The sequence below is a fragment of the Dunckerocampus dactyliophorus genome, chromosome 20, assembly GCF_027744805.1.
Source record: "Dunckerocampus dactyliophorus isolate RoL2022-P2 chromosome 20, RoL_Ddac_1.1, whole genome shotgun sequence".
Taxonomy (NCBI): domain Eukaryota; kingdom Metazoa; phylum Chordata; class Actinopteri; order Syngnathiformes; family Syngnathidae; genus Dunckerocampus; species Dunckerocampus dactyliophorus.
The window spans coordinates 10,013,899-10,030,864 of NC_072838.1; the positions used below are offsets into that span (position 1 = coordinate 10,013,899).

Genomic DNA, 16,966 nt, shown 5'->3' on the forward strand with positions numbered 1-16,966 from the left:
AATAGATTTTGTGTGTGTGTGTGTGTGTGTGGCTGTACTGCCGTCTCGCCTCCCCACTCCGCAGACAGGTGATTAATAAACATTAAACAATCCCTTCTCTCTCAAACACACCGGAATCTTCTTGACGGGAAGAGCAGCATATGTTTGCCTGCAGGCACACATGCAGAGATGGAGAGCGGCCCTGCTGAGTGTCAGATAAAGAGGAGGGGTACAGAATGGGTGGGGTGTGGGGGATTAGGTTACAGAGAGGGGGATAGCTCGGAATGTTGAGAGGAAAGCTGGAATAGCTGTAAGTGAGCGAGTGCGTGCAGGGAAGTACGGGGGACTCAGGAGCAGATGGTTTGAGGGATGCATCTGAGTTGTTTGGCTTATTAGGCGCTGGGGGTCGCACCTCTGCTTGTGCCCACTTTGTGTTCAAGGCTGCAGATGGAGCGGAGGCCCTTGGGGCGGGGGGCTCTCTTTATTTGACCGTTTTAACTAACATTTTTAAAATGATTGCAAAAAGTTACAAGTTCCATCACTATGGTTGCCACAGTTGTGTCGACGATCCAGCCGAGGCTTCTGTGGAAACAACCTGCAGGGCAGCGCGATAAGGAGAAGCTATGAAAGCATTGAGTCCTCTGGAGACCGTGATGGTCTTTTATAACGGTCCATCTTGTTAGGCTTGGAGGGAATTTAAGAGGAAGTCACCACAGGATGACGCTATACTTCAATAGCAGACTAATAAACAAGCTTAAGCTCCAATACAAATGACATTTTAATGTTTATTATTGTTCTTTATGTATTTGTTATTTTTAAAATGTATTTTGAATTTTATATATTCATTTTATTTATAGATATAATTAGATGTCTATCCCGTTTGACAGCCATGTCATCATTACATTCTTACTGTACATTCAACACCTTCAGGTTTCATGAAGTGGAAAAAGTCATTATGTTTGTCATCTTAAAATAATATGCAGCTTTTATGTTATTGATATATATTTTTGTTGTATTTGTTTATAACCAATTTGACAGTCATTCCGGCATCTCTCACTGTTCAAGCTTCATAAATGGAAAATTACATAAAAGAATCAAGTAAGTAAATAAATATAAACTTTAAAAAATTCTTATTTTATATTTACCATTTCATTTGATTTATTTTTATTTGATTTATTTTTATTTTGTTTTTTATTTTATTTAAATTTTTTTTATTTATTTGTTGTTTGCTAGCCATTCAATTATTACGGCACAAGCATTTGTCACTGTATATGCACCAAGTTCAGGCTTCATAAAATGGAAAATTAAATACATTCATTGTATTTTTCTGAAAATGATAGGATCTTTTTGAATATAGGATTGATATACAGTATATGTTGTTGTATTCATTTATAACCAATTTGACAGCCGTTCTTAAAGTGTTTCCCACTGTTTTTAGCTTCATAAATGGAAAATAAAATAATATTAATAAATAAAAACCTTTCGATTTGAAATAATATTTTATAAATTTTATTTACACTTTTGTTTTATTTTATTTATAACTGATTTGACATTTGAGTCATACGTACATGCAAATTATTTTATTTAAAATAATATTTTATATATCATATTTTACATTTGTATTTTATTTTTATTGATTTTATTTTATAATTTATTGATAACAAGCCATTCCGTTATTGTTCCAGTAAGCATTCCTCAACGTTTCATTGGCTAAATAATGAAGTGATTATGTTGTTGAATGAGTTGATTAAATTGACTGTCATTATTGTGACAGATAAACATAAACACAGAAAGAGAATGTCATAAAAATAAAATAATTACATTCAAGGTGCATAAAGCGATTACACCTTCAAAATATTCATAAAACACATCCATTCTTCATTTTTTAATAATATATTACATTTATGCCGTGATACAATAACAACAGTAATAACAATAATAATAATAAACATACACAGAAAGTACAAAATGATTCGCTCTTTTTAACTTATGTATGTATACGCCACACGCAGAATTTCAAAATAAAAGGCTGCATTTTGACTCCCCTTTGTCCACCGAGGACACATGCAACTCCATTTCCCATGAGCACCCTGCTATGAACTACAAGTAGATGTCTCCAGGACGTACGAGCAGGTTGTTGCCTCAGATATGGCTTTTATACGTGTCCAAAATGTCCAAAAGATCCGCTTGATGAGGATGAGGAGATTCCGCAAACAAAACAAAAAAAATGGAATCAAACAATACTGCCATGTGTAGGAGCTCACCCTGAGGTGGATGCTACTGAGAGGAGAGGTCCATTTGAAGAGAGGTGTTTATGGACAAATGTTAAAAAGTACAGTTATCAGCAGAAAAGCCCCGCCTCCTTCAGCAAGAGGGTCCAAGGGGTCTTAGTGTGTGTCCTCATCTTGCCTCCGTGTCCTCTCATCATCTATTTGCGGTGGTGCTTCATCTCCTTGTCGTGGTGGCTCTTCCCTCCCCCCTCTCCCTTGTCCAGCATTTTGATGGCCTCCATCAGGTAGCTCTGGAAAGCGGAGAGCGCGGCGCAGATGGCCGGGGTGCCGAAGCCGTGGGTGAGCAGGCTGAAGTGGGTGAGGCTCCCCTGGAGGCTTGGCTCCAGGCACGGGGTGGGTCTGCTGCCCCCGAGCGGAGAGCGGTCCTGGGACATGAGGTCCACAAACTCCTTACAGATCTCCCTTGAAAAAGGAAAAAGTTGGGTGAGATATTTTTGGAGACGATTCTTGGAAATTGAGAAAAATGGATATCCTTTTACCTTTTGTTTATTAAATACGCTAAAAACGTTACAATCTAGGTCAAAATATGTAACATGGCATTACCAGCTGTGGCTGGAGGCAACCTCCTGATGCATTTTTTTAAATCAACTCCACAAGCTAGCAGTGTTCAGCAGCTTCATCTACCTCTGCATGCGCTTCAAAATGTTGCTTGCACCACTCAACTGTTACACTATTAAACCTTGACAGCCCTTTAAAAATGAAGTTACAGTTTTTACCATTACATCCCAAAACAGTCCCTAGCATAAAAGTGTAATAAAACAAATATAGAAATATTTCAATCCCAATTTCACCACATCAGATCTTAAGCCCGCACCATATACTGTAGATATCAATTTTTAAAATCTTTTTTACTGCCTTTATGCTCTTTTTTGTCACTGGGACAACTGAAACACAAACTATGTGAAAAAGTAATCCGTCATTTATCGCAGTTAATCAATAAATGAATTTCCGCAAAGTAAGATTTATTATTTATAAATGGAATATATTCGTAAGATCATAGAAAACCTTCTAAATATGATTTTTAACATTATTAGAGCCCTCTAGACATGAAATAACACCCTATAGTCACATTTACACTCCTATTACCCAAAATAGTAGACATAATAAGAGAAAATAAACCTGTTAAGACATAAATAAGACTTATGTGACTGTGTGTGTTGCTGTAAATGTGTTCCGGTGCTTTGGGAGATGAGTCGGTGGTGGACAAGAAGTGATGTTGGGAGTTTTAGCCTGGTGTGGGTTGCGGCTGCGACAGTAGCCCGTCAAGTTTGGTGCTTGTGTGTCTCACCGAACATTACCGTAATATTACTGACACCCAGTGACCAGTGTAGAATACTACATATCATCAAAACGTCTTTGAATGCATCTTCTGAATGCCTTATATTTGTATTTTTGTTCATTTAGCTATTTTTATGCTTGAAAATACTTAAATTAGGCAAAAAAATACATCAAATTTGCTTAATTAAATATGCATATTTTCTTTGACTAATAATAGGTCAGCTTATGAATTGATTTCAACCATTATATGTCAGGAGTATAGTACGTGTGCTTAAAATGGGAGTCAATGGGACCCAATCAATCAGGCAAATATGAAAATCTCCTTTTCAACACACCTTGCAATAGAAGGGCTTGTGGAACCCTGTAAGTTCCGTATAATTTGTTACATTGAAAATCAAAACAATCCAATACGCCTCAAAAGTAAACGCTGGCTAAAAAGTCTGCTCCTTTTTTTTTTTTTGCCTAAATTAAGCATTTTCAAGAATAAAGATGGCTAATTCAGAAGATGCATTGAAAGACACATTGTGATGTGTAGTATTCTACACTGGTCACTAGGCGTCAGTAATGTTACATTGATGAAACACTAGCCACAGCTGGAAGTATTGCCCAGAAACCCAAACATGTATTTTATTTTCTCTTATTAGGTCTACTGTATTGGGTAATACGAGTGTAAAGGTGACTATAGGGGTGTTATTTCAGTCTACGGGGCTCTAATAATGTTAAAACCCATATTTAGAAGGGCATAAACAGGTTTTCTATGCTCTAACTTTGTGTCTGTTTTCCTTGTCTCGCGCCTCCGAACAGGCAGGAAGAGGGTTCAGCACCTCGGCACGTTTGTTCCACAGAACAACGGCATCCAGTCTCTTAGTGTCCGTGGGTGGAGACGGGGCGGCAAGCATACACACAGAATGCAGAAGAGTGTAACGCAGTACAAATTTTAAATTATATGAGTAGATTGCAATATATTGCAATTAAAATCTCGTCTCGTGACGCCCCGAGATACCTGTGTGTTTTTTCTTGATACTATTGGATCTTTTCCTCGCTGATTTTTCTCTACGTGCTCAGAATCGAGACAGGAAGTCGCACTCACTTGGTGGCGAGCAGCATGCTGCGTCGTGTTGGGAGCTGGTCCGGCTCGCTCTGCCTGCACAGGTACTCAGCCGCGGCTCTGGCTGGGAACTCGGTCTCGCACACGTACCCGAAATCCCTCGCCAGATGGACAGCTTCACCTGGAGGATGAAGCAGAGGAGAAATTAGCTGTTAAATTCAGAACAACGGACCATATTGTGACGTGGTTTGGAGCCTGAATCCAGCAGAAATGCTTTAAAGCAGGGGTGTCTAAAGTGTGGCACGGGGCTAAAAATGTAATTTAACAAAAAAAATGTCTAAAAAAACACAACAATGGCAAAAAATTTTAAAATCAGCAGTAATTTTACAAGAATTAAGTCAAAATATCAAATGAAAAAAGTTGGAATTTTATGAGCATAACGCCGTAATATGAAGAAAAATAGGGTCATTTTAGTAGCGTAAAGTTGAAATATTTAAGAAAAAATACATTATTTTTTTTAAGTTGTGATATGAAAAATTAAACAACGAATGGAGTTGTAATTTGGGGAAAATTAGGTTGTGAAAAAGTCAAAATATTACGGGAATAAAATCATAACGAAACGAAAGCTAACAAGAACAAAGTTGCAATAGTTGGAAAATTTAGAATAAAAACAACAGCAGAAATGGTAAAAAAAAAAAAAAACACCTGTAATTCAGTGTGAATAAAGTCAAAATATTATGGGAATAAAGTCAAAATTACATGAAGAAAAGTTACAAAAAGAAAGTTTAAATAGTTGGGGGGGGAATAACAGCACAAAAGGAAATAACAGATGTAATTTTACAAGAATAACATTTTTTAAAAACTAAGAGAATAAACTTGTGATATTATGAGAAAAGGTCATGTCATTTTAGTACCATAGAGTTGAAATATACTTTTTTTTTAATATTATGAGAGGAAAAAAAGAATAAAGTTGTAATTTTTAGAAAATTAGATTGTGGGAAAAGTAAAAATATAATAGCACTAAAGTCATGATAATGAGAAGAACACTTCAAAGGAGAAAGTTGAAATATTAAGAGAAAAACGTATTCTAATGAGAGAAAAAGTCGCAATTTTCTGAGAGTAAACTTGTCATGTTCTGAGGAAAAATTATGTCATTTTAGTAGCATAGAGTTGAAATATTAAGGAAAAAATGTTGTTTTTTAAGTCGTAATATGAAAAACAAAGAATAAAGTTGTAATTTGGAAAATTAGGTTGGGGAAAAAGGCATAATATCATGGGAATTACGAGACAAAAATGTACTAGAAGAAAGTTGAAACATGAAAAAAAACAGCAAAAATGGGGAAAACAAGAGCAAAGACCAAAGTTGATACAAATAATCGGCTTTGTTACCTACAGCATATCACATAGCTGAGTTGCAGGTTATTTCTTTCTTGAAATATGTCTACTTTTAAACCAGCCCTACATGGGCTGGTGTACAAAATATCAAAGTTGCCCTTGCATCCTTTGTTTTTTTCAGTATATGGGCACCCCTGCTTTAGAGTCTACCGTAAGTCAAAGTCAGGTCAGGTGATGCACTATGCAACCCTTTTCTCATTTGCACTTAAACACTTTTCTGTTCTTTGGTTCTATGCAAAGATTTTTGTGTGTGTCCATTTATATGCAGGTCACACTATATGTGTGTGTGTGTGTGTGTCGTACCCTCCACCAGAGATGTTAGCAGAGTGACGTTGGCTGCCTTGCGTCGCCCGGCGGGCAGGTTGAGGCCAATCTTCTCCAGACGCTCTCTCAGACAGCGACCACCATTCTTGGACTTGGCCCTGAGGGGAGGTAGAGACAGAGCTGTTTTTAGTGTGTGTGTGTGTGTGTGTGTGTCACAGTGAAATCTCCTTATGATCCCTGTCAACACTCCAAAGTGTCCTGTATGTTCTATTTCCTGCCTTACCTTACCTGTTGATATGTATTTATAGACTTTTTTTTAAATATACATATAGAAATAGAACAGCTAGATGCAGGCAGTGTGTCTCCACTGAGGAGAACTTTTACTTGGCTTTAGATGCTTTAATGAGCCATTCCAAGAGGTTGCTCAATCGCCCCGAGGCGTGCTTTCATTAAACCGTTGCTGTTCTTGTGATTTGGTCCCATGACCCATTTTGGGTCCTTACGCTCTGACCTCACCGTTACACATTTTAAGTGCTTTTACTCTGAAAGGTTCTGTTCAGAAGCATGTGGTCTTTTAAATAACTTCATAACTCCTGAGACCCAGAAATCACTAGGTTCACAAAATAGCCCGCAATAAGTGAAACCCACAAAGTAGCCAACTATGTTTTTTTTTTAACAATTATTATATATATTTTAAGGCTGTAAAAACACTCACCATACACTCCATACACTTTTTTCAGAGAGGCATTAGCATTTTCTCACATTTCTCTCTTGTTTCAACACCTTCAGTGTTGTACTAGGTTGGACACAAGAAATAATCAAGTGACTCACTCGTATTTCACTCCTATGACCATGCCTCTCTGTCCTGGCGCCAGTCGGCTGTAGCGTTTTTGTATCCTTGTTAAGAAGCTCACACGGTTAGCTAGCTTGGTAGCCATGACCACAACAAGAGATTGATTGACGGTGGTCTGCAGCCAATCAGGACGCAGAAGACAACGGGTGACGCAGACAGAAGAGAGAGACACCGCTGGCTGTGCTAAAGCACAGAACTACAGCACTCGACTTCCCACAGTGCAATTCTTAAAGGGACAGGCTTGGCCTCTAACAGCGTTCATACGCTGTAAAACAAAACAAAACAAAACAAAACAAAACAAAACGCACATTGTGTTCTGCGTTCTTGTGGTGTGCTAGAGTGATCTATCGATGCTCTGTTGCATGTGTCTGTTATTGTATTTACTACTGCTACCAGTAGAGGGTGTTGTATACTCATGTGAGAGTTGAAGACATGTCCAGATGTGTCCAGTTTGTCTCAGTAAATATAGAGACAACAGTCCTGACTGGCTAAGGGAGAACCCGCGTTCTAAAGGCTGTAGACCATTGTCAATCAGTCTCCTTCGTCCAGGACTGCCTGTTTCCTGTTGTCTGATCGCTAGTTGCTCGTGATCATACATGCTGAATGAAGGTAGAAGTTACATGGCTGCAGGGCGCCTGGAATACTGTAAATGAATCTTCGGTTCATGGAGGATGACGAGGAAGAATATGTTGTAACAAGGATACAAAAACACAAAAACACAACAAAAAACGCCAGGACAAGCCACGATCAGAGGAGTGAAATATGCCTGAGTCACTTCATTTCTTGTGTCCGATCTCATAAGTGGATGATTCAAATTCAAATGAAATTTGAACTTTGAGTGTTTAAGCAAGAGAGAAATGTGATAACATGTTAATGCCCGTGAGAAAAGTGTAAAAAGTGTATGGTGAGGGGTTTTACACTCTTAAAGCATATATAGGAATGCACAAAAATATAGTTGGCTACTTCACGGATTTCACTCATTGTGGGTTGTTTTGGGAACCTGTCCACCACGATAAATGAGGGAACACTGTATATATTTATTATTTTATGTTCCTAGATTTTTTATTATTTTTAAAATAAACCAACAAACAGAAATTGCTCGCAACGTAAAGCAGTTCATAGCTCGACATTTTTACAAAAAATCGTCGCTTGGTCTTGAATTTTTCTTGATTTTATGCCGCACTTTTCATTCTAAATACCGTATCAGTGGTTCTCAATTATTTTCTGGACAGACATTTTTTCACGACTCCTCCGATTTGAAATAGTATTGACATCCTGCAGTATTTATTTATCTGCACAAACCACTGTATGAGTTGCTGGCACCAGCCTCACGGGGGCCTGCCCCGCTATTTGAGAAGCAGTGCCTTAAATAGTTCTTTCACCACGTCTTCTCCTCTACACGCTGACATTTGCATTGGATTTTCAGAGTAATGGCGCCATCATCAGCATCCCACTGACTCACCTGCGAAGGACGCCGCCCAGCAGAGAGGCGTTGAGGCACTCCGGCGGGGAGAGCCGTCGCTGCACCTCCCCGACCGTCACCTTGTACTTGGAGGTGGAGCTGAGCAGCGAGAGGCGACCCGGCACCGAACAGAAAACCTCGGCTGGGTTGGACACGCCGCCCATGGTGAGACCATCCTTACAGATGGACAAGGCGGACAGGGCTGAGCCGTTTAGCTTGGATGGGATAGGAACTGGAAAGAGAAGAGGAAATATATTTATCGACACTTTCGACAACACCACATGTCGGTGAGGTCTGAGCATGCTGATCACCTCAGTTTGTTCTTCCAAAAGTCAAGAAACGGTGTACCTTTCCCTCATATCTAATCTAGTCAGTGTCGCATTCCCCAGTGGGTTATTGTGGAGGGCTGCTTGTTGATTATCTTATTTCAACTGCAAGTGAAAAAGTTATGTCCGACAGTAATGAGATTGTCAAAAAGTACTTTCTCCTGGGCGCCCCCTTGTGGCACTGGTTTTTTAGTGGCCCTCGGCAAGCAACGGGAAAAACCCAGCAAAAAGCCACCGAGTAACACATTTTTAAATATACAGTCAACCCTTGTGTTTGGCCGTTAATCGGTTCCAGACCCGACTGTGATAAATGAATTTCCGCAAAGTAGGATTCCTTATTTATAAATCAAATGTTTTGTAGTTAGAGCATAGGAAACCTGTTTATGACCTTCTAAATATGGTTTTCAACATTATTAGAGCACTCTAGATATAGAATAACACCCCTATAGTCACATTTACACTCATATCACCCAATATGGTAGACATATGAGAAAATAAGACGTAATATAGACTCACACATGTTAGCAGTAGAGTTTCTGTTGTTCTTTTTTTCAAATGTCCTGTTTCTGTACAGTACTTCCATTCCAGTGATAAGTGTAGAATACTACATACCACAGTCTAAACATGTCTTCTGAATGCCTTATATTTCTAAAATATTTTAGTTCATTTAGCCATTTTTATGCTTGAAAATGCTTAATTTAGACCAAAAAATTACGAACAAATTTGCTTAAATATGCATATTTTATGGCTAACCATAGGCGGTATTCAACCATAAAACAGCATGATTTTTTAATTCACATATTTTTGAAAAACCGTGGTATAGTGAAGTCGCGAAATTTGAAGCGCAAAGTAGCAAGAACGACTGTGTATCATGCTTTTTTTTTAGCCTTTTTGCAAAAATATAACATATCTATAAAACCATCAGTGCTCGGACACTCATGCCTTGAAGCCACTGTGGTAAAAGTCTCATATTAAATCGACAAGGCAAGCCAATGGATGTGCAAGCTAAAGACAAAGTGTGCACAGTGTGCGACAGACATCACACGAACCCTGCACACAACTCATAACATCAACATTAGCACAGATGCTAATGTTAGCCATAACAGTGGGTGACATGCTATTCCCCTGCATCGTCACAAACCGGTGTACAGTCGTACATCGCCACTTCGTGCTTTGAATTTCACAGCTTCACTCTGTCATGGTTTTTCATGAATATATTAATAAGTAAATCATGCCGTTTCATGGAATTATTAGTCAAAAAATATGCACATTTTTAAAAAAGTGAACTATAATACAAATACAAGGCGTTCAGAAGACACATTCAAGGACATAATGATATGTAGTATTCTACGTTGGTCACTAGGTGTCAGTAATGTTACTGTAATGTTAGGTGAGACACACGCGCACCACCACCACTTGATCGCTGGAACAACAGGATTTTATTGCAGGTTTGAATTATCTCACAACAGGCACAATAATCCCTAACATACTGCTACTGTTGAGGCTGTAACCAACACCAAGCTAAAAATCAACTCTGAACCCAACACCACCGGAACACTTTTACAGCAACGCACACAAATAAGAGTCTAATTTATAGTCTTAGCTGGCTTGTTTTTGTTATTATGTCTGCTATATTGGGTAATACGAGTGTACAAGTGACTATGGGGTGTTACTTCATGTCTAGAGGGCTCTAATGATGTTAAAATATCATATTTACAAGGTCGTAAACAGGTTTTCTTTGCTCTAACTATGAAAATATTCCATTCATTCAAGTCAGTAACCCTAGTAACCCGTGTTTGTTGCGTTTTTCCTTGATTGAGGAGGGCATCAGACAAGTAAACAAGGAGTTAACATACTCTTGATATGCATTGATTTATTGTTCACAGCTCATATTGTTGTTGCCGCTGGACTACCCAGCATGCCTTGCGGGCATTTGTGAAATAACAGTTTTAAGTTACGTGTTATGTTTAGTGCTTGGTTGCTGTTTATCACCCACATAGTAGTCGTAGTTGATTTATGTGATGCGTTAACTTGCTGTGGATGTGTTGTGTTTTCGTTTCGTTGCACCGTGAGCAAGTTTGCCGTTCTGTTTGATGACCTCCTATATATAGATGGCTCCCTCCGACAAATTTTTTAACCCAAAGTGGCCCGCGAGTCAAAAACTTTGCCCACCCTTGATATAGGTGGTCATCAAACAGAACGACATGCTGTACTTGCTCACGGTGCAACGAAACGAAAACACAACACATCCACAGCAAGTTAACGCATCACATAAATCTACTACTACTACTACGTGGGTGATAAACGGCAACTAAGCGCTAAACATAACACTCAGCTTAAAACTGTTATTTCCAAATGCCCGCAAGGCATGCTAGGTAGTCCAGCGGCAACAACAATATGACCTATGACAACAGTATAACAGTATGTCAACGCCTACTTGTGTACTTCTTTGGCGACCTCCTCAATCAAGGAAAAAAATGCGACAAAGAGGGCAAAATGTTGGGAGAAAGAGTACCACAAGCTGCCCAGCATGCCTTGCGGCAGGAATAAATGGGTGTTTTTATGGCATGCGTAGATATTTATTTGTATGCCCACATGGTGCGGTAGGTAGGTTACGTTGTGTGTCGTGTGTTTTGTTGCAAGCTACAGATTGCATCGGACTATTCTGGCGAGTCAAGCGTTCCCAAGTAGCACTGCAAGTCCTGTTGCCGGCTACAGTTTTGATGTTAAAGGGCCGTATTAAGACTGATGTGGGCCGCGGGCCTCAGTTAGCCCACCCCTGGTTTGTATATAGATGGCCCCTCTGCCAAAATGTTTAACCCAATGCAAAAAGTGTGCCCACCACTGATATAGCAGCACCCTTTCACACCATTTGTCCTCACTTGTATCATTCTTGACGTTTCCAATGCTGCCCTTGTGCCTTGTAAAAAAAAAAAAAAAAAAGAAAAAGTGCCACTCGGTATCTGTAATAATAACACCACGGTGCTCTTGCAACGTTTCCCCTCAACTCTGCTTTTATTATCTCCCTCTTTTTTCCCCTCTTTGGCCCACTTCTCGTTCCTCTTCACTTTAATCCCCCCCCCCTCTCTCTCTCTCATATGACCATGAACAGTTCATTAAGAATGTGTGCCTTTGGGGTGAAAGTCTGCAGCTGAGTATTAGAGGACTTCTTGACTTCAAATGAAATAGCAAAACAGAATTATTTATAGTGTGTGTGTGTGTGTCTGTGTCTGTGTGTGTGTGTGACAGCAAGGCAAGACTGGTGTTGGAGCGCTCCTACTAAACACAAAACCCCCTCCAGCGTGTATAGCACAGTTATATAGGTGGACACAAACGTGCACGCTCCATCTTTCTCCTCACACACACTCAGCTTACCTTTTTTAATGACAGAGTGGTCCAGGATGCCCAAGGCTGATCCTTCCTCCATTCCCTGTGTCAGACAGACAGTCACTATCATTTATCCACTGGCCTCATAGCCTACACACACACACACACACACACACACACACACACACACACACACACACAGCTTTTCCCTTTAAAAGCCAGGTGAAGCATTCCACATTTTGCTTTAAGTTTTGTCATTTAGATTTATTTTGACTGCGATTGGCTGGCGACCAGTCCAGGGTGTACCCCGCCTGTCACCCGAAGTCAGCTGGGATAGGCTCCAGCATGCCCCCGCGACCCTAATGAGGAGCGGTATAGAAAATGGATGGATGGATTTTTATTTAATTCCAGAATGACACTAGAAATAATTATATATAGAATAAACAATCATAAAATAATTGGAAAAAAAGACTTAAAGTGGTGTACTTTTTGCTTTGTACGTTATATGCTGTCAAAAAGTACTTTCCTTTTTTTACTTTATTTTATTTTATTTTTTGCTCCTGGACTCCACCTAGAGCAACGGTGTCCAAAGTGCGACTCGGGGGCCAGTTGTAGCCGCCGCTTGTTTTGTTTCTGACTTGCGGCACGTTGCAGAAATGAAATCAAAACGCAAAAACAGGACAAAAAAAGCGAGACGAAGCTGAAATGTTGACACTAATAACTAATAATGACACAGAGCTTTGTGTTTAAATATATCTAGAATGGGTTTCTTTAGCCTTTTTTTTACCAAATTAATACAAATACACACACAGAAACATTCACATCCATCTCAGTATGCAGTGTATAATCAAGCATTTGGGTGCAAAAGACAAATAATCTAATTTTAGGGTCTTTTTTGGACCTTTTTTGTATTTTCCTGTGACGTAAAATCAGAAATAATGAAAATAAACACAACAAAATTCAAGTATTAAAGTATTCATGTGTATTGAAGGGGACAATGTTGATATTCATACGCTGTCTACCACTTTTTTTTACGTTTTATTGTGTCCCCCCCAATTGTTAAGCAGTGGAAAAAATAACTTCATGTTCTGTCTGTTGATTTATTTAAAGCCATTTCATGCGTTTGGTCGAAAACGACATCGTCCTTTGTGTCGAGGCTTTAAAAGGTGCATTCATCAAGTAAAGATGCTTGTCAAGCAAGCATGCAAGCAGGCCCCCGTTTAGCAGCGACATGCCCGCCTTGACTCCTTCTTTGGCTCGCCCCATCCGACGTTGCTTTTCCTAATAATGAGCGTGCACATCAATTGGTCTCGGTGTGTTTGTGCTGCACACACTGGCAACAAACAGCGTCTGCAGCTGCACCTGCTGCGGGGAAGCTGACTGCTCAATAAACCTCGCAAACTATTCTTCCCAAAAAACAAAACAAAAAAGCTGCAGAAGGCAAAACGGCTGCAATAAACAAAAAAAGGAGTCACTTTGTTTTATGCGCCACGCGCAAAACAAGACAAGCATGACTCTTGCTTGCATATGAAACACGATTCGATGTTATTATTATTATTTATCTGTATGCATTTTGCTTATTTAATCAACTCTGCGATGAAGACATCTCGTTACGCAATAAAAGAAATAACTTTAGGCCAAAATGACTAAAAGGTAACCTAAACAAGGTTTTCAAGTTTGAAAAAAATGAAATGTAAGATCATTTTTTTTATCCAAAAACGTTAAAATGTTCCAAGAGGCTTATATTTCATGAAATATAATTCCCACATTGGACTCTTTGTTTGTTCCAAAATGTTAATCCACATTCAAAACCCATCTTTTCAATATAGGAAATAAAAAAAAAAAAAAAAAAAGCATTGTGGTGCAAACTGGTCCAATAATTTGAGGTGTTCGTCACACTTTCATACAATTATTGAATTATCTAGTGTAATATTCGGGGGTGGGGTGGGGGGGGCGACATTTTCTGTCTAAATAAGCTTACATATTGTAAAACAAGAGGCAATAATTGATATCATCATTATTGTTCTTTTATGATGAATTATTTAATATTATTTAATTATTATTTTAATTAAGTGTTGCAGTTTTTTTATGACTTTAAAAATGTCCGAAATTGTTAAGGGAAAATGACATTCTCTGTCTAAATAAGCTTCATTTTATTCAAGAAGAGGCGAGGATTTGATTTTGGTTAGTATTGTTTTATTATTTTGGTTATTTCATGTGTTTAATTATGCCGTGTGTTTTTAATTTTAAAGTGTTTTACATTTTATAGAACTATTTTTGCACCTTCCTCGTTATCATTTTGAAATATGAAGCAAAATCTGACATTTTGACACATCAAAGTCTTTATTGTAATAACTAATATTATTTCTGTCAAGCAGCTCCAACAATCCAAGTGACAGAGAGCTCACCTGCAGCTCTTCCAGGCCGTGATGTCCCAGGTGCATCCCGAGAGGACCATCCCCAAGAGCCGCACCCCCTTCCCCGAGACCGTGCAGCAGGCGTGGGACTGCCGGGTACTCCCGCCGGGGGTCGAGCCCTAGAGCCCGGTGCGTTTGCGACAGGAGCCCCCCTTCCTCGGAGCGCGACCTCTGGGAGTGCCACGCGGCTTGTTGGTGCTGATGGATGGAGTTGATGGAGGGGTAAGGGTCCGACAGGTGGGAGTAGGCCGAGTCCTGACTTTGGGAGTACGACAGGGACGACTGGGGGTACGGGGGAGGGAAATACGGAGGCTGGAAGTCGGAGGCCGGAGTGTGGCACAGCGGGGGAGCCGAGGAGTAGGCGGCCTGGTTGAGGGAGGACAGTTGGGAGAGGCGCCCACTTGGTGAAGAACTGCTAAGTCCGTCTGCGCGGTCCTGCAAGCACAAAACTGTCATTGAACACACATTTATGAAGGGTGACGTGCTGATTTAATGCTCACAAGGTGTCAGCTACTGCGTGATAATATATTTTTTTTAAGAATCCATTCTTAAAGTTGTGTTATAGTCGACATTTCGGCTCACACACATCCTGACACAATTGGATTTTTTTGAGAGCTGGGTCAACCAGATCAATGTGGTCCGTTATTTGACACATGCACCCCTCTCTTGTTTTTTTTATCATTGAAAAGCTGCAAAATAATCAATTTTTGTGTCACTTTTTTTGCAGTCACTTTCGATGCATGCTGTGCAAAGGCTAACAAAATACAGGGCGAGTGTTTTACACCCAATGAAGACTTTCCAGTCTGCATTATGAGAGCAAATGAAGTGCTTAATGCAAAGCAAAATCCCACACTCACCATAGCCGAATAGGTGTGGATTAACATCTGGACCCGCTCGCAACACCCTCAACAGCCAAAAATCAACCGGATGCTCAAGCTTCCAAGGTATCACCAAAATGCCCCGAGATGTAATCCAGCTTCTTTTCACGACTCCATGAATAATAACAATAATAATAATAATTACTTAATGACTTTTCTTTGAGTGCCTTTACTCACAAGTAGAGATCTGCTGCACAGACACACACATACAACACACACATGGAGGATGCTCTCCATGAAGGCACTACTTATAGGTTGGCTGCAGCTGCTAGAATAAGGGGAGGGGTCGACAGGGTCCACTTCTCTTAAAGAGATATATTCATTCAATTAGTGCACACTCTTGCACACTTCGACGTGCCTTTGAACAACATATCGCGCTCACGCGCAGTTTAATGCAATCATATTTAAGTGACAAATTGCATTTTTGACCCCCTCAAAAAAGTTTTTACTCACATAAATCCACGTAAGTACACTATCCTTGATGTTTTTCTTTTACCTGCATGCCATCAGTCTTGTTCCGGGCCTTCCAGAGCATGGTTCCTGGCTGTGCAATCCACCAGGAAGGATGCGGCAGAAGGGTTTAAGGGATGGAGAGGTGCAGGAGAGAAGTGAGTTAGTGTGTCACACTATGCAGGAGTTTGAAGAGTAGAGAGGACACAAGGGGGGGGCAAGGGGGTTGAATTGTAAAGAAAAGAGGGCGGGAAGTGTGTGGAGTGTTTAGTCAAGAGGGAGGGAGGCATGCTAAAGGGGGAGAAAAAAGTTGTTTTTCATGTTTTTTTGAGGGTTAAATTAACAGTGAAAATGGTTTATTCCTTAGGTATTAATAAGCTCCAATACAAGAGCTGCATCAACGTGCATGCATTTATAATGTGACATTTAACTGATGCAACTAAACGAAAATATTCGAAGCACCTCTCCGTATGATGCAGTGCACTTTTTAAAATGCAGTAATGGGTGCTGCCCTTGTATTGAATAGTATTCGTGTTATTATTAGGGTTAGTTGCTGCTTTGGATATACCGGAATAATGTCCATATGTCTTTAAATTAAATGTATTGCAAATGACTTGAGAAGGGGGGGGGAAGTCAGAATAAGTGTCATTCCGCCACCTAGTGGTGAAAGAGGAGGCGTCACTTCCCTTTTCTGTACGTCCAGAGCGTTGGAAAAGACGTATAACAATTCATCCGCCAGGGGTCGCCACTCAATCAAAATTCAGCCTAAATACGAAGAAGAGTAAAGTTTTAAGAACAAACATGGCGAATGTGAAGGCGGCACCATAATGGTATCATTCATGTAAAAGCTGGATAGTTCATTATACTTTATATTAATATTCTACTTACTTTCTCTCAAAAGTTAATAGTTTGAACACAATTTTGATAAAATATTTAAATGCGCTCACAATTCACAATAATAAGGTGGTTGTTCGTAAGAGAAACGACTAACATTTATT

At 39.7% G+C, this 16,966-nt stretch overlaps 1 protein-coding gene across 2 annotated transcripts; it reads right to left on the reverse strand.

Annotated features, from left to right (window-relative positions):
• Window positions 1–1,649: 1,649 nt before the first annotated feature.
• Window positions 1,650–16,162, reverse strand: tfap2e (transcription factor AP-2 epsilon). Of its 2 annotated transcripts, none has more exons than XM_054763318.1 (7): window positions 16,015–16,162; window positions 14,632–15,075; window positions 12,272–12,326; window positions 8,571–8,802; window positions 6,295–6,413; window positions 4,639–4,777; window positions 1,650–2,672 (listed from the first exon to the last, which is right to left on the reverse strand). In XM_054763318.1, the coding sequence occupies exons 1-7, from the start codon at window positions 16,051–16,053 to the stop codon at window positions 2,408–2,410; spliced, it is 1,293 nt and encodes a 430-aa protein (XP_054619293.1). In that variant the 5' UTR covers window positions 16,054–16,162; the 3' UTR covers window positions 1,650–2,407. The 2 variants fall into 2 exon arrangements, with proteins under 2 accessions (XP_054619293.1, XP_054619294.1); XM_054763319.1 differs by lacking the exon at window positions 16,015–16,162 and adding an exon at window positions 15,498–15,752 and having other exon boundaries at window positions 1,655–2,672.
• Window positions 16,163–16,966: the final 804 nt, after the last annotated feature.

Bases quoted from the DNA above. Each gene is read 5' to 3' on its own strand.
- tfap2e (XM_054763318.1), bottom strand. From the start codon at position 16,053: ATGCTCTGGAAGGCCCGGAACAAGACTGATGGCATGCAG. The intron at 8,803-12,271 runs GTAAGCTGAGTG...TTCTCTTTCCAG, and splicing joins CCACTCTGTCATTAAAAAAG to TTCCTATCCCATCCAAGCTA. The intron at 2,673-4,638 runs GTGAGTGCGACT...TCCTTTTTCAAG, and splicing joins AGCATGCTGCTCGCCACCAA to GGAGATCTGTAAGGAGTTTG.